The 26777-nt window shown below is 33.5% G+C and overlaps 1 protein-coding gene across 1 annotated transcript in view; it reads left to right on the forward strand.

Moving 5' to 3' along the window:
- Window positions 1-11412: 11412 nt before the first annotated feature.
- LOC127733929 (uncharacterized) overlaps window positions 11413-26777 on the forward strand; it is a 62790-nt gene continuing 47425 nt past the window's right edge. Inside the window, exons 1-4 of the mRNA XM_052243404.1 lie at window positions 11413-11571; window positions 21982-22052; window positions 23782-23880; window positions 25335-25409. Of these exons, the coding sequence (XP_052099364.1) occupies window positions 11472-11571; window positions 21982-22052; window positions 23782-23880; window positions 25335-25409 (345 nt within the window). The 5' untranslated portion in view covers window positions 11413-11471. The remainder of the gene's footprint in view (window positions 11572-21981; window positions 22053-23781; window positions 23881-25334; window positions 25410-26777) is intronic.

A 26777-nucleotide genomic window follows, 5' to 3' on the forward strand; every position in this document is an offset into this window, starting at 1 on the left:
TCAAAAAAGTTAATTCTTCATTAGCGTTATTAAAAAGAATCAAGAAATAATTGAATCATAATGCACGAATTCGTATATGCTTATATTCTTCCGCATTTGGATTACTGTTGTTCAGTATGGGGAAACTGTAACAAGTTTTTAATTGATAGTTTACTAAAAATGCAAAAAAAGGGCAGCTAGAACTATTTTAAACGAACACGATATTTTTAAACCATCTATTGCACTATTTAAGGAATTTGGAATTATTCTTGTTACTATAAAGGGAATACTTTACCACAAGTCATTATTAATGTATAAATCAAAACATGAATTGGCACCAAAATATTTATCTAATATTATTGTGCCTACATATAGTAGACAATCGTACAATACTGGACTTTCATCATCAGATAACTTTATTGCTCCTCTATCAAATACAGAAATATAAAAATCAAGTTTTTCTTTAAGTGGTCTAAAAGTGTGGAATACACTATCCAGTGAAATTGAAAAATAAAAAAACTGTTTATGCATTCAAATACTCTTACAAGTCTTTATATTTTTAACAGTGTAAAAATAAGTTTAACCACAATGTATACTGTAAATAACTTTTGTTTTATGTGTGTATATATATATATATATAGAAGTCTATAAAAAGGACCAACCAGCAAATTTACTATGTACCGGATCGTCTAGAATAGACGATACTGTGCAGATAAGGAAAAAAATTATATAAGTCTAGAGATTTGCACAACGATACTAATATAAGAAGGTATATATTAGTATCTTGTGCAAATCTCTAGACTTATATATATATATATATATATATATATATATTGTTTATATTTGTGTATTAGTAGATTGATTATGTTTTATTCATGTTGTTAATATTGACTGTAGAGAGTCTTATTGAAAATTGGTTTCATGTTAAATATATAGCGCTTTCTGTTCATAACTTTAGAGAACATTTTTATTTATATATATACAAGTCTAAATTGAAAACAACGTTCAAACCTATGATTGCGTTGGATAAAAACTGCAATTTTTATACGTGTGCATGTAAAACAAATTTCTTGGTAGAGGGGTCTAAATACAGCACAAACAACATTTTCCAAAAGACCAAAAAAGTGAAAAGTATATTTAAACAAATCGCAATTGACTAACAGGTCGAACAACTGATGTTCTTAAACCCTGCTGACTGCCATTGACGATTGCCAAAAAAATTGATCACGAGATGTAACTTGGATCATAATTATTAATTTAATACCAAACAGAAAACAATAAACTTGCGGAGAAGATGGTATACCGCAAACATGAGGTGCAAAAATTTGTACACCATATCCGGATATCGACAATTAATGTCTCTTCAGTGATGTTAGGGATCGAAACGGTATTTGGAAGGCCATATAATTTATCTCAATTTAGGATTGACTCTTGAATTTGAAAGAGTCGAAATAGGATGAACGGATCATATAAACCCGAAGGAAAATATAATACTAGTCCAAACGAAAAAATATAAACAAGTCTAATTTGAAAACAAAGTTCAAACCTATGATTGCGTTGGATAAAAACTGCAATTTTTATACGTGTGCATGTAAAACAAATTTCTTGGTAGAGGGGTCAAAATACAGCACAAACAACATTTTCCAAAAGACCAAAAAAGTGAAAAGTATATTTAAACAAATCGCAATTGACTAACAGGTCGAACAACTGATGTTCTTAAACCCTGCTGACTGCCATTGACGATTGCCAAAAAAATTGATCACGAGACGTAACTTAGATCATAATTATTAATTTAATATCAAACAGAAAACAATAAACTTGCGGAGAAGATGGTATACCGCAAACATGAGGTGCAAAGATTTGTACACCATATCCGAATTTCGACAATTAATGTCTCTTCAGTGATGTTAGGGATCGAAACGGTATTTGGAAGGCCATATAATTTATCTCAATTTAGGATTGACTCTTGAAATTTAAAGCGAAAATATAATACAAGTCCAAACGAAAAAATATAAACAAGTCTAAATTGAAAACAACGTTCAAACCTATGATTGCGGTTGGATAAAAACTGCAATTTTTATACGCGTGCATGTAAAACAAATTTCTTGGTAGAGGGGCCTCAATACAGCACAAACAACATTTTCTTAAAGACCAAAAAAGTGAAAGGTATATTTTAACAAATCGCAATTGACTAACAGGTCGAACAACTGGTGTTCTTAAACCCTGCTGACTGCCATTGACGATTTCCAAAAAAATTGATTACGAGATGTAACTTGGATCATAATTATTAATTTAATACCAAACAGAAAACAATAAACTTGCGGAGAAGATGGTATACCGCAAACATGAGGTGCAAACATTTGTACACCATATCCAGATTTCTCTTCAGTGATATTAGGGATCGAAACGGTATTTGGAAGGCCATATAATTTATCTCAAATTAGGATTGACTCTTGAATTTTAAATGCCAGTGGGCATATATATTGTATGGTTGTCACTTGCTTAGACTTGTTTGTATGATATACTTATTTCTAGTGACTGTATAATGAATTGAATCATTATCCCATACGGTATATAAAAATTGTTGAGTTAGATTGCTGACAAATAACAAATACATTGTGTATTTAATAATAATATAACATCTTCACACGCTTAAAACACATGTCTTATGTCTATCTCTAGATTCGCCTTACGTGACAAGGTAACACTACGACTATTGAAGTTATATTTTTATATAGCGGATGTGGTCGTGTGGTCTAGAGCGCTGGACATGAGGCTAAGCGATTGGTGCTGTAGTGTATCAAAGGTGTGAGTTCGAATCCCGTTGAGGGACAAATATTTGTCAGCATAAAAGTCTAATTCTAACACTGTTGGTTGTAATTTTCAGACTTATATATATATATATATATATATTACCAAGAAATTAGTTTTGCATGCACATGTATGAAAATTGCGGTTTTTATCCAACTCAATCATAGGTTTGAACGTTGTTTTCAATTTAGACTTGTTTACATTTTTTCGTTTGGGCTTGTATTATATTTGCCTTCGGGTTTATATGATCCGTTCATCCTATTTTGACTCTTTCAAAATTGAAGAGTCTATCCTATATTGAGGTAAATTATATGGCCTTCCAAATACCGTTTCGATTCCTAACATCACTGAAGAGACATTAATTGTCGAAATCCGGATATGGTGTACAAATTTTTGCACCTCATGTTTGTGGTATGCCATCTTTTCCGCAAATTTATTGTTTTCTGTTTGGTAATAAATTAATAATAAGATCTATTTTGTTACATCATGTGATCCGTTTATTTGGCAATCGCCAATGGCAGTCAGCAGGGTTTAAGAACATCAGATGTTCGACCTGCTAGTCAAATGCGTTTTGTTAAAATATACTTTTTCACTCATTTGGTCTTTTAGAAAATGTTGTTTGTGCTGTATTTAGACCCCTCTACCAAGAAATTAGTTTTGCATGCACACGTATGAAAATTGCGGTTTTTATCCAACGCAATCAAAGGTTTGAACGTTGTTTTCAATTTAGACTTGTTTATATATATATATATTACCGCATATTAAGACATGTTTTCACTTAACTTAGCTTAAGTTGTCAAAAATTAGTATCTTTGTATCTATGATGTTAAATGCATTTGCAAATGAGCGAATCAAGAGGAGTTCTAGGGCTTTTTCCTGGAAATACACTGAATGTGTGGGCATTGATATACGTCATAGTACCCAACAAGTTGGCGAAAATGTTAACGTACGTCCCTCGAGTGTGGTGGGGTCGATTTCCTAGCTTTGTCTGTAAATTTATCTATTATTATCTATTCCGGATCGTAACAAGTCTGGATTATCTTATCTGGTGATGTATCATATGCATAACAGAAGACGCTTATCTTGAGGACACTACCGGTCTCGCTCAGTTTAAAGATTATGAGATACCATAAGGTGTTTTTTTTTTTTCTCACGGTATGTATTTTCGAAGAATGCTTCTAATCTAAAAGGATATTCAATTCATTTACGCGAAGCACGCAGCACTAGAAATTACAGCTAACACTGTCCAACACCAAGTCAAAATCACTTGTCCGGATGTAGTGATCCTACAACACTCGTTCAGCTCGAACGTAAATAATTTAGCTCGACGTATCTATTACGATAACGGCATGACTTTCTTTTAATCGTATCATTCATTGTTTCTACTGCCTATACTATTCTTCCTCCACAATGCCGCATGCTTAGTGAAGAAGCAGCAATATGAATTTTCAAGATTTTAGTTCAACCCGTCCAGGGTTCGAATCCACGATCTCCCACACTCTATGTGAACACGCTACTATAATATACGAGATCATCGAGGCGAAAATTGACACTAGAATTCCATAACATACCTAGATATAAATTGATATTCACCTTCATAATTTTTGTTAACTTTTAAAGAAAAACTAAATTTTTAACTCTGATTTTCTAAGATACTGCTCATAATGTCGAAAATTTTGACAGACAGGTTTTTTAATCAAACTTATAGTTCAATAAATTATACTATCTATTGACCTAGCATGTCTTTTTTGATAAGATAACCTGCATGATCCCAAACCAGATATTTCACGATCTGATCGCAATGCTTGACCACCGTTACTTATTCTTTCACGATCAGTTTTCTCGGTATACAGGAGGAAAGCCGTGAATATATCGTTGACTGTTTTTATTCCACTTATGCCACTGTCTGCTTGCTTTATTTCTATATTTACAACAAATATTACGTTCATGGATTGTGTTCTTTTAAAAAAGATATTCGACATTCCAATGGAAACCAGCTGTGCGACTCTTTTTGCCGAATTGTTCCTATTTCATATGAGACATGCTATGGCCTGTCCCAATATGTGCATGTCCCAAGTCGGAACATGTAGTACAGTGGTTGTCGTTGGTTCATGTCTGTCACATTTGTTTTTCATAGCTTGAAATAAAGGATACAATAGATAAAGTTGCGTCTGCCTCGTATTTTGAATTACATCTTAAGTTGACAATGAGTATCGGTTAGGAACTAAACTGTATGACAAAAGAGATGATTTTAGCTTTTCTTTTGTGACTTTAACAGTTCGATGTAGTTACATTCCAGAAGGGCCAGGGGCCCCGGTGGCCAAGTGGTCTAAGCAGTCGAACTTCTGTATCACTAACCTATCAACACTGAGGTTGTAAGTTCAAATCAGGTGCGTTTGACTCCAATCTTAATTTACTAGGGTTGTTAGTTTCCCTACCTACCGAAGGTCTGTGGTTCTCACCGGGCACTCCGGCTTCCTCCATCAATAAGAACTGACCGCCACGAAATAGCGCAATAGTGCTGAAAGTGGAGTTAATCACCATCCAATCAATCAATCAATCCAGCTGCGCCTTTATAATGTGCATATATTACCAAGTTGATAAGATATTAGCTATATATTTATTTATCTTACCTCCTATAGATTTCTGGGGATATGATTAGTTAAAGGACTACACGTGGTGACTACATATATTTGATATAGGGTGTCCTAAAAAAATATGGGGTTAGTTACCATATGGGGTTAGTAAGGAGTTACTTCCCTTTCAAAACAAAAAAAGATATCTGAAAGGTTTCAACAGACGAAGACATTGCTAATGAACTATTGAAATAAATTCACAAAACAAATTTAAAGCTAACAAGTTGTTATTGTTGGCATTTGTATTTTGTATAGACAAATGGAAGCAGGTTCTTAATACTAAGTATTGAAGACTTAATCACTTTGATAGGCCGCTAGTCTAAATACCACATGTGAAGATTGTCGGTAAGATAAATTCGGTACACGGTGTGCTAATGACCTAAAACGAGATATATGGGGTCAGTAAATTCCATATGGAGATTCGAGCTTCGCTCTCACTCCATATGGAATTTACTGACCCCATGTATATCGTATTAGGTCACTAACACACCATGTAACTAATAATATACACGTCTAAACATGTGACAACTTTCTGACAGACATTTTATCGGATAACACGTAGTTATACACAAATTTTTGTTCTTCCCTCCGCGGGATTCGAGAAGCAAGGGTTCGAATCCCGCTGAGGGAAGAACAAAAATTTGCTAACGCAAATTTGAAAATCTAACATTGTTGGTCTAAATTTGAGACGAATTATATATATTTATAACACCCGGCCACCGAAAGCTTGATTTTTGTCGAGCCTAGGTGGTCGGGTGGTCTAGCGCGTCGGGCATAGTGCAAGGCGATTTAGTGCCACGATATCTCAGTAGCATGAGTTTGAATCCCGGCCATGGAAAAACAAAATATTTGCTTCCGCAAATTTACAAATCTAACATTGTTGGGCTGTTATTTAGACGAATTATGTATACAGAATGTGTTTTTAGCCTTGTATCACCATCACTGGTGATCCGATGGATAAAATCTGTCGTAGAGTTGTCACTAGTCTAAACAAGTGATAACTCTACGACAGATCCATCCATTGGATTACCAGTGAAGGTGATACAGGGCTGAAAACATATATTATATTGATAATTACTCTAAATATCAGCACAACAATGTTAAATCTGCAAATTTGCGGAAGCAAATTTTTTTCTTCCCTCGCCGGGAATCGAACTCATGCTGTGGCACCGTTGTCTCTATATCCCAATAGCATGAGTTTCTCTTCTCCTTCTCGCCGTGGTGTCCCACTCAGTGTTCACTTCTATAGTTTGAAAAGTAACATTATCAAAAGGTTGTTTCTATGAGCGAAGATGTCTTGTGAGGGGACAGTTTTTGTTGGTTTTGTACCATGATCGATTTGTTATTTAGCCGAATATTAAATTTGTCCATTGTTTCTCTCACGTACTGAATGTTAATACATAAATCGAGTTCTCCGTTTTACAGTTGGAATTTGTGTAGATGGTATAATTTTGTTTTGTAAAGGAGCTGATGAAAGAACTGCTGTATTGGCAGCTTTACAACATAAGAAATTCTTCCTCCCATTTTTTTTAGCAACTAGGTGGTGGAGTAGGTTGCTTTGTTAATACAGTTGTCACTAATTTGTCACGGATGTTTTTAGGTCTCTGAAGGCCATATCTGGTGGTGAGGAAAATACTTTTTTCAAATTGGAGTCATTCTCTATAATTTTCCAATGCTTTCCAACAATGAATGACACATTTTTAAAATGAGATTTGTTTGTGAGTACAAGAGGTGTTCTGTTAACTCCTTTATTCTTATCCTTGTACTCCAGAAGTTCTTGGTGGCTAGTTCTGTTTGCTTTTTCGAAAGCTGTATCAATACTGTTGTTATTGTATCCGATGTTTACGTAGTTGTCCAAGTCTAGCATTTTGCTTATTTTCAGTTCAGCATATTCTCTTGATTCGCAATGCCTGCCCATGGGAGCAGTGTTTGGGATGGCAACTTTTTGGAGAGAGAAATTGATGTTTGTCTATTTTTTTCGTATGGAGATCTGTTGTCATGGTTCCGTTCTGGATGTAATTCGTAGTATCAAGGAAGTTAATTTCCTCCCTTGATGTTTCGTGTGTAAATTTAATTGAATGGTGGAAAGAAATAGCGTGTTCTAGAAATTCATTTAGATGGTCTTGTGAATCTGTCCATTTAAAATCAACATCATCAATAAATCGAAACCATGATAATGGCTGGTATGGAGTACTAGCCAAGAGGTGTTTTTCAAGTTGGCCCATAAATATGTTGGCATATGAAGGGGCCATTTTATGTGCCAACTTGAAAAACGCTTCTTGACTAGTGCTCCAAAATGATTTGGTTGATGTCACAGATTACCACATATCATAATTGTCGAAGCCAACTTCCGTCTTTTTTACCATGAGTGTAACATCACCAAATGAGAATTATCACAGAATTTGTTCTTGGCATAAGCAACAGGAGGGGTGCCACATGTGCAACAGGATCTGCTTTCCATTGCAAAGTACCTGATATCAACCCCTAAATTGCTTTCTGTGTAATGTTTTGTAGGCTGATCTTCGCATTTTCGTCGTTTTTCGTATTTTGTCCTGGTGTTGGATTTTCTCTGACTAATGATTTTGTATTGTCCACTCGGTATCTTTTGTGTCTTTTCATTGATTTTGATTGCTCTTTAGTTTTTTTTTCTCTACCTTCGTTATTTCAGATGAAGCCGTGTGTTTATGAAAGACAATTTTAATGATCAAAGAGGGAGTGAAAATGTTAGGGAAATTCAGTAAAATGCAGTATTTCAATACTGATGTAATTGAGTACATAAACCGACAATTTCTAACTTATTCATACTGAAAGCATCTATACATCAGAAACTTAGCTATAGATATTTTGTGTAATGGATATTTGTCGTCGTTTTATATTATGGTCCAATATATTTTAATATCATTATTCAGGAAACATGGAAACGTTATTGCCTATAGCCAATTATAACAGTAACGGTACTAGTATAACAAATGGTAATTATGTTAGTAACGGTATGACAAAAAGTAATGTTTTGTATTAACTTTGCAGTGATATTACGAATGCTACTACAACAGATAAAAATGATAAACGTGACATTGGAAGAAATTTGAGGATTTCGTGTTCGTTCACACAAAAGGAACAAACAAAATACTCTATTCAAACCTTTATCTTTAGTTAAAATATATAATTTAAATGGCTGTCAAAGTAAAAGTCTAACAATCTGTTGAGTAAATCCATTTACAGCTTGTTTGTACAGTTTGTTCTTATCATGCTTATGTTGTGCTGTTATGCCAATGTCCCAGTTTAGGTGAAGGGGTTGAACACTTACAATCATGTTTAATCCAGTCACAGTTGTGTGTGCCTTTTCCAAGTCAGTAGCTTGAAATTCAGTGTTTTGATTGTCGTTGATTGCTGTCTGTCCTATTTGTTTTTTGTTGATTGGTTTTTAGGCTTTTGGTTTTCTGGTTTGAATTGTTTCATATTTTATCATGTCTGGACATTTTAAAGCTACAGGTTACTATACGGTATGTGCTTGGCCTTGGTTAAAGGCAGTCCGGTCACCTTTAGTTGCTAACATCGATGTCTTTTCGACTATGGTAGAAAGTTGTCTTATTGGCAAGCAAACCACATCTCCTTATTTGTATATTAACGACTGCAATGCCAACCTAGAGATTTTCTTTTAAAAATCTCATCAAAGATATTAGGTTTATACTTTAGTTCCCTAAGCATTTCGTGTATATAAGACTAATAAGTGCCGCTGGAAACAGTTCGAAGACCAAATTAATTACAATAATGTAGAGCATTGGACACTAAAAATTTCCCCCAAAAAATGTCAAATATCTGCCTGGAGTACGAAAACCTTAGTTTTTTCTGATTTTTCCATTTTAGAAATGGATAATTTACAGTTCATAACTGCATCAATTATATTTTATGTTAACCAACTACAGTTTTTTAAAACCCTGCAAATAAAGAGTGCATGGTTGAATCAACAATGTGTATTTTCAGTAATTGTATAGATGAATAATACTTCTTTAAAAAAGTGAGGTTTGGTGCTCGTTATTTTTAAAATTACAAAACATGTCAAAATCAAGCTACGTGGACATTTTCGTAAGACATAAAATGAGGAGGAGGTTAGACACTTTGTTGTGTTCTATGTCCACTTTTGATAAAAATGCAGATAGCTATATATATTTATAATACAATTATAATACGAGATTTCTACATTCTACGAGTTTTTGTCAAATTTTACTGTTCTATCTTCACACTTTCGATTGATCTAGAATATCTTATTCATCTAGTTGGACATCGGTTGTTTAGAGAAAAATATTTTTTAAGTGCTGTATCTCCACTATCTTTTAGAATTTTTTGTTCTTAAAAAATGTTATCAAAATGATCTCAGTAATATACTATACCTAAATGTGTTGTATGATTTATATCTATGAATGATTCTCAGCAGCAAGTCAAGCATTACATAACAGAATTCAAAAACCCATAGTCATTTGGCAAATAATTTATAAATAACACATTTTTTGTATCGTTCTATTTCCAGAAACGGGGTTGCTTTATTTATTTTAGGTGATTGTTTATAGAAATAAATGCTTCTTTTTGCAATTTTATTGGGGTGTAAAAGTATTGACCGAAGCACATTTTTAATTCTAAAAATGTGTGCACGATCAACACTTTTACACCCCAATAGAATTACAAAAAGAAATATTCATTTCTTATAATTACATTTTTATGCTAATAAGACCATGAAAAACAAGTTTTATCAAGTTTTTCTTTAATTACCTGTGCACTTTTTTGTGGAAGCACGTGTCATCACGAATGTAACATGATATGAAGGTAATTTTTTGAATGACGCGCTGTTGTTGTTAGCTAATCAAACTAACGAATTCTCGTGAAACATACATCATTTACATGTAATGTAATTATTAAAAATATCCGTAAATTCGATATCTACACAACTTTCTATACCTCAGTCAAATATTTAATGACATAGCGCCTTTAAACTTCACATTCAACATAACGAAAAATGGTAGTTAATCATTGTAATATTCACACGAAGAATTGCCATTCAAATTTGACGCATGAAATTTACCAAATTGCCACTTTCTTCAATCTTTTATTTTCTATATTAACTAGTATCAAATGTCATTTTGACACCAATGTGATATAAAACATTGCACAATTTCAATGATTGTAATTTGGAACATATATTTCGCTTACATCAAGGGAATATCTTTTAAAACGAACGGTTGTAGAATATTTTGTGATGGTAAATCTGAAAATGAGGTGACATCTTCAATTTTCTTTAGATGTAGGAATTTCGGATGTGTCTGAAGTATAGATGTAGGAATTTCGGATGTCTCTGAAGTATAGATGTAGGAATTTCGGATGTCTCTGAAGTATAGATGTAGGAATTTCGGATGTCTCTGAAGTATAGACGTAGGAATTTCGGATGTCTCTGAAGTATAGACGTAGAGAATTTGCAAACATTCATTTGAAAATGTATCAACCTTTGTAATTTTTGAATTTTTCGAATATCGTGGCAAAATATATAGTGCGTTACTTTTTCGTCATGCCATTTTCGGTCAAAAAGAGTGGTATTAATGTTGATTAAATGATTTATTTAAAACTAAACAAAAGGCGCGTATCTAAAATATAGTTAGACCTATTTTGATACGCTCTATTTGCCTACAGCTCTATAAGAGTACATTTACGATGATTTTGCAAACGCACTTTTACATCAAATAAACGGAAAAAATCATAAAAGTGCATAGTTATCAATTATTGTAAAATGCACTGTGTTACTTTGTATTTTATAGTCAATTGTATAATTTGCTGTATAACAATTTTTCTCTCTATATTTTTTCTGCCATAAACACTTCTTTTATTTTCACAATTAAATACCGAAGGTCGTTAAAGGTCCGTGGGCACAAGGTTGCATTTTCTTAAACATGTATTGAAATCAAATTTTATTGCTTATTCATCTTTGTGTAAACAGACTAGCCTATTCACTCTGTTGATCATGTTTGCAATTTGTTGGTATAAAAGTCGGGTATATGTATGGTATCCATAACGGAACACAAAATGAAATTTAGTATGTATGTACTTTATGGAGTTCTATTTTCCAGTATTGCAGTTTTGACTAGTGCTTATCCTTTAGGTAAGTTACACAAATGTTCATTTCATGCTATAGAAAATCAAGACTGTTTTTTTTACTCAAGATGAATTAAATGGAAAACTTTGTATTTTAAACATAAAAAAGCTACATTATCCTAATTTTTTATATATATAAAAAGTAAAGTCTACAATGTTTCTAATTCAAATTGAATAAAATGTACAATTTGGACTCTGGAAGGCAAGGTTCAGATTTGAACTTGTAAAGTTTAAAGAATCCGATAATGTATTTTTCAGACTAAGTTAAGCACGATGTCACTGAAATTAGTTAAGAAAAAAAAAACAATTGCATTATTTCTTGCACAATTTAGAAATAAATCGTAGAGACCAAGATAGTATAATAAGTATCATCGTAGTGTCTTGTAAGAATATATCAACGGCCAAAGCGGGAATGTTAATAAGGTAACGTACGACACCTTTTGTAAAATTTAAATTCCAATACTGGTTAAAAAAAATACGTATAGATTGTTATATATTCAGGTAATTTGAGGCCTGGTTCTTACTGTTTGACACTGGAATTCCCGGGAATCTTGTTTATAAATTTAAGATTGTTTTATTCATTGATCGTTGTATTCCGAACTGAGACCTTTCAAATGGTAATTGTCGATCACGGTAGAAGTCACCAACCATTTATTTACCGGGTCACAAATATAACGTTCGAGTTAAGGAATTTTCAGGATTTCTTTTGTTTGAAAAAGTTTGTTTTTCTATTTAGTATAAAATGTAATGATCATTGGGATGACCAATCACCTATCAAAAAGAGAAATTTAATTGTTTAATGCATTATTTGCTTTATGTTGGGTCGCGATTAGTTTATTTTCAAGAGATTCTTTACTTGGTTTTTGTTTTTGTTTTTTTGGGAGGGGTGTGTTAATTTGTTCGACCCGGAAAATGTCTCCTAACCGGTTTTAATCAATTTTACAGGGTATAACCTTAGTTCTTAAAATTAGATACAGATATGTTTATAAATTACCGTTTACGTGTAAAAAAAATACAAAATATATTGTCCACCGTTGAATTATATTAAACTAATGCATAATATTCCAATTAAGTGTTATGCATGCACAAGATGTATTTCATTTTTCAATTATCTTGTATAATCAAAAACTGAAAAGAATGCTGTCATTTTTTCTGCGAATGTTGATCGATGGTACCATATGATTTTTTTCAAAGCAACTGTCCTTGGTTTCACACAGACGAAAAAAGAAAATGCAATGATATTTTTACACAGATGTCAATTGTTAATTTATAACCAGTTTTCTATTTTGATCCCTTCAGTCTGCTAGAAACCTGTGTTAATGCGACATTACACATAATTTGATATTCCATGCATGTGACATGTTGTTGGTCCAAGACTTCCTTAACTTTCTGACCTGACCACGTGACCGATGTGTGTGAAATATGATGTGATCCTGATAGTTGATATCCACCATTGTTTCCCTTTGTCAACTGTAGTCTGTTTCTGTTGTACATGTCAGTTTTGAAAGTGACATTAAAGGCGTTTTGACAAATTTCTAATGAAAAATAAAAATAGATATCAAAAGATTTTAGCCTAACAAAATGTTAAATGCAATTTAAAGATTTGAAAAAAAACTTAAAAGATTACGCACATTACGCACAGATAAAAATGATCTTTCTGATACATTTTGTAGCGGTCAGTGAATGCCCCTCTTATAGAAACAACCGGTTCAAAATAGATCTCTTATTACAGGGTAAATAACGGAATTGGCAAATCGACTATTCCATTTTAAAACATATTACTTTCTTTGAAAAGAAAAAAAAAAAACGAAATCAGGTGGATATGTGAAACATACTCCTCACTAAGCTAAAGCCTCGGTCACACCTTAACGGATAGCTCGAACGGATGCCGAACGGATAACTTTTTTTCAATCCGTTCATGTCCGTTAGACGTCCGTTCTTATCCGTTAGACGTCCGTCCATATCCGTTTCATGTCCGTTTAGCGTCCGTTTTATCCGTCGACGTCCGTTCTGTCCGGTGGAAAATTTTGAGCTTGTTCAAAACTTTGAACGGACGTCCAACGAATGAAGTGTCCGTTGAACGTCCGTAGGCGTCCGTTTTGTACGGGACTCGTCCGTTTCGTTTCCGTTTTGTGTCCGTTACTTGTCCGTTATACATCCATTAGAGGTCCGGTAGACAAATTCACCAACGGACTTCTACCGGACGTATAACGGATAAAACGGATGATGAACGGATGGGAAACGGACATGAACGGAAGGATAACGGATACCTACCGAATATAAAACGGATAAATGCCAATTGAAAATTTCGCGTCACTCAGAAATGACAATTATTGATATGTCAGATTTCTTGAGTGTCATAAACGTCTATTACTCATGATGGATCTTGGAGTAAGAGCATGTCTTCACTATCAAGCAGCTCTTATTCAGGTCCGATTGAACTTAAATGTTGCAAATATAAGCCTACTAGTTGTCGAAAGGAGAAGAAAGAGAAAACAAAGGAGATGGTGGGCAAGATCATTACTTAGTCCTGAAAGATATGTATTATTATTATCGCTTTTAATTTTCCGCTTATCTTTTTCATCCGATTTATCCGGTACGCTTCCGTTAGGTGTCCGTTTTATGCGGTACTCGTCCGTTGGATGTACGTTCGACGTCCGTTCTGTCCGGTACGTTTCCGTTTCTCGTACGTTGCATATCCTGTGAGAGTCCGTTAGGCATTCGTTACCCGTTCGTTTTATTTGATCAGTATACCAACGGACACCCAACGGATACAAATTTTGTCAACGGAAAACTTTTTTTTCAACCGTTCGGCGTCCGTTCGAGCTATCCGGTAAGGTGTGACCACAGCTTAAAAAGGGTATGCGAGGATTGGAGTGGGATTCGTGTTGCTCAAACTTTAGTTTTCTATGTTGTGTTTTGTATATACTGTTGTTTGTCTTTTTGGTCTTTTTCTTTTTTTTTTTTGTCATGGCATTGTCAAATTCATGTTCAAAAATTTGACCCATATTCTCATATTCTATTTATCACATATTATAACGAATATCCAAAGTTCAAAAAAAAAAAAAAAAAAAATTAACAATGCATGGACGGCTAAAATTTATCAGCATTTTGTGCGTATTTAAGACCAGACGTCATCAGATTTTCCATGAAGACTGCCGACAGTCATATAACCCGATATATAGAAACATAAATAGAAATATAAAAAGATAGCGAGCACGTACAATCGGATTTTTCTAGGTCTGTTTGATTTCTTGTTATAGGTTAAAAATGTATGCAAATCATCGTTTTACCTGTATAAGAAGGTTGGTTTTTTTGTGTGTGCATGACCAGTCAACGAAATGGTTATTCCTGGTAGCTTTTAGTTCAATTTCGTCAAAATAAGCAACAACAAAAAACAAATCACCACTGATGTATTATTGACTTGCAAGTCAATAATTCAACTCATTTGAATCCGTATTCATGCAATCAAAGAGGAGATGGATGCGTATGTGTTCATCATGTGGTTCATTAATTAAAAAGTTGTATATTAAACAACCATCTGTTATTGACTGGACATGAGAAATAAATGAAGTTCTCACAATAAACTTATGTATAACATACTAGGGCAATATAAAGTGACAATTTAATAATTCGTCTATCTAATATTTTATATTTCTCGGTGTTTAATTATTTCTATTGCCAAATGTTTTTTTTTTTTTTTTTTTGTCATATTGGAAACCATCTTAATGGTAGCAAGTTTATCCTTTGTGTACTTATCCTTTTCTATAGATACTGTTTGTTTTAGATATACTTTTCTTTGCTCTTTTTGAGTGTGTTTCGATCTTTGGTCCAATATTGTCCGGATCCTGCTAATAAAGTTAAACGTATTGGTAGTGCGACTTTGAGTTTTGCTCAGGTTCTATGTTGATTGCATATATGAAAACTAGACTTTAGATAAAGATTACTAAGTCTTACTTACTTACTTACTTACTTAATAGCCGGGGAAGCTTCCGCAAATTTACAGATCTAACATTGTTGGGCTGTTGTTTAGACGATTTATATATACAGAGTGTATTTTCAGCTTTGTATCACCATCACTGCTGGTGATCCGATGGATAAAATCTGTTGTAGAGTCGTCACTGGTTCAGACGTACTTATAATATAATTATTTCTGTGACTGCATCTTACATTAATTTGCAGGATCCTTTACAATAGATAATTCAGCTGATCTGTAACAGTTCCATCTACATGCATTATATATATATCATGTACTGTGTTACGACGCTAGATAAAAACTGACGAGGAAAGGTAACACCCGACCACCGAAAGCTTTATTATTATAGAGCCTAGGTGGTCGATTGGTCTAGCGCGTCCGATATAGTGCACGGCGATTTGGTGCCACGATATCTCAGTAGCATGAGTTCGAATATCGGCCAGGGAAGAACAACAAATTTGCTTCCGCAAATTTACAAATCTAACACTGTTGGGCTGTTGTTTAGACGAATTATATATATACATATATATAAGTCTTAATTGAAAACAACGTTCAAACCGATGATTGCGTTGGATAAAAACCTTTTTATACGTGTGCATGCAAAACAAATTTCTTGGTAGAGGGGTCTAAATACAGCACAAACAACATTTTCCAAAAGACCAAAAAAGTGAAAAAGTATATTTAAAAAAACGCATTTGACTAACAGGTCGAACAAAGGATGTTCTTAAGGTGGTACCCAACACCTTCACTAAAATTAATTTGGCTCGTTTAATTTTCATAAAATTTTGACAAAGTATTTACTTTGACCCTTTGACAAAAACATCAAAATTTCAAAAAATTTGAACCAACCAATTTATCAGAAAAATTAGACTGGTTATATAGCAGTTTGACAAACACTAACTTTGATCATTGAGAAGCTTAATATTCCCTTAACAACACAACGTAATTAAAACGTTTAGCTGATTTTACTCCCTTTTACTTGAGTTATCTCCCTGTAGTGTTAGGTACCACCTTAAACCCTGCTGACTGACATTGGCGATTGCCATATAAACGGATCACAAGATGTAACAAAATTGATCTTTATATATTAATTTAATACCAAACAGAAAACAATAAACTTGCGGAAAAGATGGTATACCACAAACATGAGGTGCAAAAATTTGTACACCATATCCGGATTTCGACAATTAATGTCTTTTCAGTGATGTTAGGAATCGAAACGGTAATTGGAAGGCCATATAATTTACCTCAATTTAGGATAGACTCTTGATTTTGAAGAGTCGCTATAGGATGAACGGATCATATAAACCCGAAGGCAAATATAATACAAGGCCAAACGATAAAATATAAATAAGTCTAAATTGAAAACAACGTTCAAACCTATGATTGCGTTGGATAAAAACCGCAATTTCTATATGTGTGCATGCAAAACAAATGTCTTGGTAGAGGGGTCTAAATTCAGCACAAACAACATTTTTCCAAAAGACCAAAAAAGTGAAAAAGTATTTTAAACAAAACACATTTGACTAACAGGTCGAACAATGGATGTTCTTAAACCCTACTGACTGCCATTGGCGATTGCCAAATAAACGGATCACAAGATGTAACAAAATGGATCTTTATTATTAATTTAATACCAAACAGAAAACAATAAACTTGCGGAAAAGATGGTATACCGCAAACATGAGGTGCAAAAATTTGTACACCATATCCGGATTTCGACAATTAATGTCTCTTCAGTGATGTTTGGAATCGAAACGGTATTTGGAAGGCATATATATATATTTTTCGATCCCTTACATCACTGAAGAGACATTAATTGTCGAAATCTGGATATGGTGTACAAATTTTTGCACCTCATGTTTGTGGTATACCATCTTTTCCGCAAGTTTATTGTTTTCTGTTTGGTATTAGATTAATATTAAGATCCTTTGTTACACCTGGTGATCAATTTATTTGGCAATCGCCAATGGCAGTCAGCAGGGTTTAAGAAAATCCGTTGCTCGACCTGTTAGTCAAATGCGTTTTGTTAAAATTTACTTTTTCATTTGTTTGGTCTTTTGTAAAATGTTGTTTGTGCTGTATTTAGACCCCTCTACCAAGAAATTTGTTTTACATGCACACGTATAAAAATTGCGGTTTTTATCCTACGCAATCAAAGGTTTGAACGTTGTTTTCAATTTAGACTTGTTTATATTTTTTCGTTTGAGCTTGTATTATATTTTCCATCGGGTTTAAATGATCCGTTCATCCTATTTCGACTCTTTAAAATTCAAGAGTCTATCCTAAATTGAGGTAAATTATATGGCCTTCCAAATACCGTTTCGATCCCTAACATCACTGAAGAGACATTAATTGTCGAAATCCGGATATGGTGTACAAATTTTTGCACCTCATGTTTTTGGTATACCATCTTTTCCGCAAGTTTATTGTTTTCTGTTTGGTATTAGATTAATATTAAGATCCTTTGTTACATCTGGTGATCAATTTATTTGGCAATCGCCAATGGCAGTCAGCAGGGTTTAAGAACATCCGTTGTTAGACCTGTTAGTCAAATGCGTTTTGTTAAAATACACTTTTTCATTTTTTTGGTCTTTTGGAAAATGTTGTTTGTGCTGTATTTAGACCCCTCTACCAAGAAATTTGTTTTACATGCACACGTATAAAAATTGCGGTTTTTATCCAACGCAATCAAAGGTTTGAACGTTGTTTTCAATTAAGACTTGTATATATATATATATATATATATATCAGAGCTCGCATCAACATTCTAATTTTGTGTGAATCATACAATTCAATTAGTTCATTCCAACATTCAGCATTATGTAGGAATTTTATATTGGAGTGTGAGGGACATAACTTCCCGAGAATGAGTCTAAACTCCACCCCCTAAAAGATATTTAAATGATAAATAAAAAAATTAAATGAATAATAACAAATATAAGCAAGCCTTTTTGTGGATTTCAAAAAGTCAAACTGAAACATGTTTCAAAGCTGCACACAGAAATTAAAAATTCTTCACTTTCAGTAAAGCTAGGTTGCATACAAATGTAACCTGTTAAATCTTTTACTACTTGAACCTTATTGAAGAATAAATAAACAGAACAGTTTGATAAAATTTGAATCTTCCCGTGACACTAGACGGGTGTCTTTGGTCGTTTATCAAAATGCAATGCAACATTAAAAACTACTTTTATTAGCATAGAAAAGCTATAAGTACAGTTATGAGCACTCGGGCAGATACAACCGTATAAGAAATTTGAATCATTTTTTTACGGATGGAAAATAAAGTTTTTGTGGTTATTACGACTGCTTTTAAAAGTATTTATGAAAAACCCGTACTGTGACAGTGGTATTTTTCATCGTTAGTACTGCTTACTTCGTCAAAATAAATATCTGTTATTCAGTATAATTACATTCTTTGATAAACTTTCACATTGGATTAAAATATTAGCCATGATCCACAATGTGAAACTTTTTGGCGAATGAGCGCATTATTTAGCCACCCATCTAGTATCACAGGAATTATTATACCTCACTGTATAATTGAATAAATATTTTGGCTAATAAAAAATCACGCGGTGTGAGTTAATTCGGATATTTTTGTCCAAATCGTCAGGGACGGTGAATAACCTCGACAAATTGTACTCTCCGGTGAGTAACCCTATTATTCACGCACCGCCGTTATTAATTTTATCTTTTTCCACAGGGCAAATTGAATATCAATATTTTATGTTCTTCTCATATATTTTATGATGGTATGATACTAAACCCCTAACGGGAGGGATTGTGCTTGATTTTCATATGATGAAGACATAATCTTTCAATCAGTTTAATTGAGGTTTGGATCTGGCATGTCAGTAACTGCTAGTAGTCCTTTGTTAATTTATGTATCATTGTCATTTTGCTTAGATTCTTTTGTTACCTATTCTGACATCGGACTCGGACTTCTTTTAAACTGAGTTTTACTGTGCGTATTGCTGTGTGTTTGTTTATTCTACATTGGCTAGAGATATAGGGGGAGGGTTGAGATCTCACAAAACATGTTTAACCCCGCCGCATTTTTACGCCTTTCCCAAGTCAGGAGCCTCTGGCCTTTGTTAGTCTTGTATGTTTTTTAATTTTAGGTCATTTATATGTTTTGGAGTTTAGTGTGACGTCTATTTTCACTGGACTAGTACACATTTTTGTTTAGGGGCCAGATGAAGCCTGCCTCCGGGTGCGAGATTTTCTCGCTGTGTTGAAGACCCATTGGTGGACTTCGGCTGTTTTCTGCTCTTTGGTCGGGTTGTTGTCTCTTTGACACATTCCCCATTTCCATTCTCAATTTTATTGTTTGGTATAATAAAACAGTTACGGCATTATGAGTCGGGAGATATCCAAAATTGTCAACCCTCATCAGGGTTATTCACCTCGGGCTAAAGCCCTCAGGAAAATAACCCATAGTAGTGTTGACAATTTGGATATCCTCCTCCTCAGAGGGCTGCAATTGTATACCGTTAAGGTGCAATAAAATTGATTAATTTGTGTTAAAAAAGTTTCACATTGTTTCGAACGGTTGATATTCTATGATATCTATAATTAAGTAGAAAACCATCGTTCTATTACTGGTCTTTTTCCTCCTCTCTTAGACGGTTTTACGCATGACGAAAGCAAGCTTGATATCGTCTCCTCACACATTCTGAAGTCGCTGATAACTTCTCCTCAGACATCGTGATATCGCTGATAATACCTGATCATGTCTGGAACTAAGCCGTGATATCTATACGTAGAAAACCTGATAATTTGTTTATCGTTCTATATATATCTTTCCCCTCTCTTATACAATGTTACGCATGACAAAAGCAAGCTTGATATCGTCTTTTCACACATTGTGACGTCGCTGATAACGTCTCCTCGAACATTGTGACGTCGCTGATAACGTCTCCTCTTACATTGTGACGTCGCTGATATCTTCTCCTCATACATTGTGACGTCGCTGATAATGCCTGCTCATGTTTCAAAGCCGTAATACGAAAATTACGGAGCGACTTAGCAGGATGATATAGGCGAAGGGAAAGACAATAAATATAAATCATCTTGCCCTGAATATGCAAATACGGAAAACAAAAATTCTATGCTTTCAAAATTAAATTTTAAAATTCCATTCATAATTGACTAGGTCTATGTAATCTGGACCCTTTAGTAAATGTGCACAGCAATATCAGATTTTCACTTTGAAGTTGAAAATAAAATATTTTACTTTAAAATAGACGTTTTAAACCTGGTTTATGGCAAACTTATTATGAGCAACAGTGTTAACCATCAAGATATTTTACCCACCTTTGCATCTTTGTATAAATTATCTTATCTTTCTTGGTAAGGCTGTGACTCTAACTAGCACTTTCATTTGAAGTGCGAAATGTAATCATATATATATATATACATTAGTTTACAGGGCCTTTTTGTGTCTTCTCCGTTTACGCGATTTTAGGTGGACTTTAATACAACTAACATCTCCCATCAGCATCGTGGTTCCCAATGCAAAACTAACGTAGGTGGTTTGTATTATATCTCTTCGTACACCCTTCTTGTATTTTTATACATATTTGATGTGGTCATATCCCATCCATTAGTAAAACCTGCGCGAAAGAGAGGCATTTGTTTTGCTTCGTGTATTTATACTAATCCAACCCATCGTGAAGAGTGTACCGGGTCTAGGGGGAACTGTTTTATCCCTCGTGTAGAGAGAGAACCACGATTTGATGTACCGGGTCTTAGATGAACTATTTTAAAGGAAAAATGTCTGCGTCTTTCCAGATTGGTAGACTTAATTTCATGTTTTTCCTCTGCCTATTGGATTCATCTATTCTCGCCGTGAATATACATGAAATAGTTGACACTGGACTTTAGACAACTACAATTTACAAATAAGTAATTAAAAGTATATTGTTCTTTATTAAGTCGGAACAAGACAATTATTGTCAGTAAGTGTGGATAGTATGTGCTATGCATTATTAAGTCAATCGGAACAAGACAATTATTGTCAGTAAGTGTTGATGGTATGTGCTATGCATTATTAAGTCAATTCGAACAAGAAAATTATTGTCAGTAAGTGTGGATGGTATGTGCTATGCATTATTAAGTCAATCGGAACAAGATAATTATTGTCAGTAAGTGTGGATGGTATGTGCTATGCATTATTAAGTCAATCGGAACAAGATAATTATTGTCAGTAAGTGTGGATGGTATGTGCTATGCATTATTAAGTCAATCGGAACAAGATAAGTATTGTCAGTAAGTGTGGATAGTATGTGCTATGCATACGCATTAAAGACCATTCTAGTTAAACTCATTTATTTTACTAGTTTGTTGTCATAGATAAAAAATTTTTTGCATTATAACAACTTAAGATATAGTTTTCCTGCTCGGATTTGAAATTTCATTCATCATATTTTCCAGATGAAAATGTTGACAGTCGTATTCAGTCTCTTCTTGATGCGTTGGTAAAGAAAAAAAAATCAAGTGAACAGGTAAGACAAATATTTTGGCAGGATTTATTAAGATTATGATTAAATCGATTTATATTTTTCCTGGTTGAATCATGTTTTTTTTGTGGCGGACACTTGTTTTGTTTTTGTCCTTTCCTTTATGCGTCTGTTCATCCCACAGATTCATTACATAGACGCAAAATCTTCAATATTTCTTACTTTGTATCTGATTGACTCTTGTCTTTGGTACACTTCGCAATGAAATAAAATACACCTTGACCGAATACACAAAGTCATGTGTCTTTTTCATGGTAAGTTTTACAGGACAAGAACATAACGTTATATGTGGAAGAATTGACAAATGTGGCCATATTTACACCACAAAACTTAACTCTGAGTACACACAAACATGTGCACCTGGAAAAGTTTTAAGGTTTGGCTGGACCTACAGTTTATGAATATCAATATATCATGTCGCAATGTGTATAATTGCAAAATTAACACCTTTTCTAAAAATGCTTGTAATTGGGCAAGTTAAAACTTTTCTAAAATAAACTTTTGATTAGGAAATTTGTAACTTTCTTAAAGAAGTTGTAATAGGACAATGAATAGCTTTTACTGAAAAGATGCGCTTCTCAAATATGATTTTATAAAAAATTGGGGTATTTTGATACTAGTATTGTAGCTTAATCCATTCAGAATAGCCATTGTTGCATAGAAATGGTAATAAGGTTAATCAAAGTACTGAAGTACTGAACATCGGATGACCACAAGTTCTTTAGGATGGTCAAAAGCACTTGTCTCAGAAAAAAACAACATATCTCTTTACCTAAAACTGAGGTTAATGTACAGAGGTATATTTTTTTCTGAGACAAGTTCGTGCGTGGATGTTGAATAAATGACAGGAAATTCAACTTCACCGTAATAACTATTATATTGTAGTGATACAAATCAGTATACACTGAGTTGTTGTTTATATTATATTAAAATAACAGTTACATATATATATGATTTGAATCCATTTGTATATCATTCTATTCTACTATTCTAAAAATAGTGCAATGCAAGTGCATGGTGGACACTTTTCTGTAAAAATTCGATTTTTCTAAGATTGGATACGAGTAGGCATTCATATTTTCCCGCAAAATCAATTACAGAGTTACCGGTCCTTGACGGTATTTTCACAAAACGTTCTTTGAGATATTCTTCCGCATGCTTTAACACAATTTTTCGGTACGTTTGCATTGATATTATCAATGATTTTTTACTTATATATATATATCTAACTACAAAACATTTTCATATTATTAATTTATGTTGTAAACAAAAATATCTTTATCAGTATTCATTGAAGAGATGTATTTATATCAAACGATAAGGAATGTTATTTTGCACTCGTTTATGTGCGCGTATTTATCATGTTTATAGATCGGTTACAAACCCCAAACTAATTTACATAATGGAAATCTAGGCGATAGCAATACATCGGGATGACCTCAAGGTCATCACGATGTAAAAATCAAAATCAAAACAAATAGCTGAAACCACTAAAATTGGATAATTATTTTAGATATAGACAGTGCACTAATATGACATCATTCTAGACAAATATCAGCCAAGGGCGATAACTTCTTCTTTGAAAATAGAAATAACAATTTATAAATGCGATGTGTCCGAAGCGCTTATCTGAATTATATGGTAAAAAAAAGAATTTTTTTTTATTGTGTAATTTTAAATTGCATCAACCCTAATGCATGATTTACATTGAAAGGTTGCAAAAGAAGTACCAGGAAATGTTGCAGGTAGAAACGAAGGAAAGGTTGCAGGTAGAAACGAAGGAAAGAGACAAATAGAAATTTTAGAAAATGAGGTAATGTTGTGTTTATTATAGAAGTATAATTAACGTGTTAATCACAAATTTAAATTATGGTTAATCGTACTGGATATTAGATACTATTGAGTCCAAACATTTTTTTAGACAAAGTGTGATTATGACATCTTACACTAAATCCTTTGGATGTGTACTGATTGATATTATAGTATTGTAAACGTGATGTTTCCTTACATTGAATTTGTTAGTTGTAATTGGGCTTTGAACTAGCTTTCAGTTACTGCAAGTACTCTTAGATTGGTCATTTGTGTCTTTAGTATTTTCGTTTGTTGTTTCGTGTGCTTTATGTCGATCTGATGAGTTTATATAAAATACGAAGATGTGGTATCATTGGCAATGAGACAACTCTCCTCCCCAGACCTAATGACGTACAGGTTAACATCTATAGGTCACCGCACGGCTTTCAACAATAAGCCTTTTTCAATTCATTTTTACAGTTTGTTATTATGTTGTGTTGTTACAACACTGTCCCAGTTTATGGAGAGGGCCGTGCGCTAGCAAACACGTTAAACTCCGCCACATTCCTATGTGCATGTTCGAAATCAGTAGCCTGTCATTTAGTGGTTGTCGTTTGTTCATGTCTGTTATATACACGTTCTTCGTTTTTTGTTTGTGTACACTAAGACCGTTCGTTTTCACGTTAGAATTATATTACATTGTGTGGTGTCGGGGCCTTTTTTAACTGACTAAACGGTATGGGTTTTGCTCATTGTTGAAAACAGTAAGGTGACATATAGTTGCGTACATCTACGTAATTTGGTCTCTGGTGGATAGTTGTCTCAATTGCAATCATACTTCATTTTGATGAAGGTAAATCCAGAAAAGCGCTTCAGACGCAGCAAATTAATAAAGTGTTAGTTTTCCTCTTAAAGTTGATGTGTTTCCTCGGTTTTGGTTTGTGACCCAGATTTGTTTTCGCTTAATCGATTTATGACTATTGAACAGCGGTATACTACTGTTGCCTTTATTTAGTTTCATTTTTTCCGCTTCATATCTTAATTTTTATTTTTGTAAATTTTGTGTTGATGAACTTAAGAGCCAAAAAGATTTCATTTGAATTTGAAAGATAAAAAATCCCTTTTCTTCAGTTGTACATTTTACATATATCATAAATGTTCAAAATTTGTAAGAAATCTTTCATATCTTAGCTTTAATAAAATATATTACATATCAAGAATGCCACGTGTGATGTTTTCAGAACTTTTAAGAAACTATAATCTTCGAATTGTAGTAAAGATTACAAGATGTTTTGAAAATTACCTTATACAGTGAATTATATCAGGAAAATTGGTCCTTCGTCGGTATTGTTGACAATAATTAGGACTGAAAACAATATCTTACGGTGAAATGTTAACTCGAGTTTTGTGTCTGTTACAAGTCGGAATATTTCGACCACTCAGAGAGTTTAATGCATATGTTTCCTTCCTTGATAGACAGTTGATCCAGATTCAGAGGATATGCCACTTCTTAGCAGTTTCCAAGTCATAAAGCATAACATTAAATATAAGGTAACAATTATGAACAAATATTTATTTCGTTATCAATAATATTTGTTTTATTTATTTTTCTTTCCTTTTGTTTTGGTTGTTGTTAAAATGGTTTCATTTTATTAGCAAACATAGAAAATATACATTGTTTCTTATCAAATTATAAATATGCTTGCACATGACATCTACGAAAAATGTAATCTAATAGGAAATCAACCTGTTGTAGAAAACAGTCATTGGTCATATTTCACATTAACTAACACTCACATTCGCTGTCTATGTTGGATTTAGTGCAAATCAATTCACTGGCATTTATACACAGAAAGGCCGTGCTAATTTACTTTTTCAAATTTGATATAACAAATTAATAATTTGATATAACAGATTATCAATTTGATATAACAGATTATCGATTTGATATAACAGATTATCAATTTGATATAACAAATATTTTAAATTTGATATAAAAAAAAATATAAATTTGATAATATTTTGATTTAACAAATCATTTTTGCGTTGCTCATGGTCCGCGATCCCTAACCTATACATACACAGTTATTAAGCTGCTCAGATTATATATGTGTGATCTGTTCAACAGAAATTAAAAACTCCAGACGTATATATCCGAGCATCACGTGACGACATACTCGTTCTAGATCTCGCGCGTGGGTCTTTATTTTGAATAAAGTGTTTCCAAATCAAAAATAGATATTGCAATAAATTTATAAAGTAAAATACAAAGATGAATTTAAGGATGTTTGATTAATTCTTGCATGTTCCTATTGGAATTGATAAAGGATCATGCCAGGCTATTTAAGAAAGGGAAGCATTTTTTTTTATCCCCGCATGTTCCTATGTTCCTAGAAACACCAACATCTCAATAGAACTATTCATTTCGCTCTGACTTGAAAATGTGTAATATGAATTGATCAAAGATTTTTCTCTCTTATGTTTGTTCGTTCTAAGACACCAGGTCCCATGTACTAAATAGAGAAACTAATCCCCAAAACTGCTTCAAATAAAGGATAAAAAGGGGGGTGTCACTGGACGTCCAATAAACAATCGATCAATACAACAAATGCTCCAGTTTGGGTTACGCATCTTTCAATCAATCACTATTATGATTAAAAACTCATACGATTGGTAGAGAAATTACGGAAGCCTTTTAGGGCCAAATGTAAACATTTCACAGTGAATCACGGGGATATCTTCACAAATTCGTTGATGATGCATAACTGATAGAATTTCCCATGTAAGATGCAAGTATGAAGAGTAAGGCAACTTACAGCATTCCTTCGTAAAAATACCAGTACTGTTCACTCACCCTTTGTTTTTGGGGTGGGGGGGGGGGGGGGGGGGGGGGGGGGTATGTGAAAACACATAACTTCT

This window comes from Mytilus californianus, unplaced genomic scaffold (assembly GCF_021869535.1).
Source record: "Mytilus californianus isolate M0D057914Y unplaced genomic scaffold, xbMytCali1.0.p SCAF_3, whole genome shotgun sequence".
NCBI classification, from domain to species: domain Eukaryota; kingdom Metazoa; phylum Mollusca; class Bivalvia; order Mytilida; family Mytilidae; genus Mytilus; species Mytilus californianus.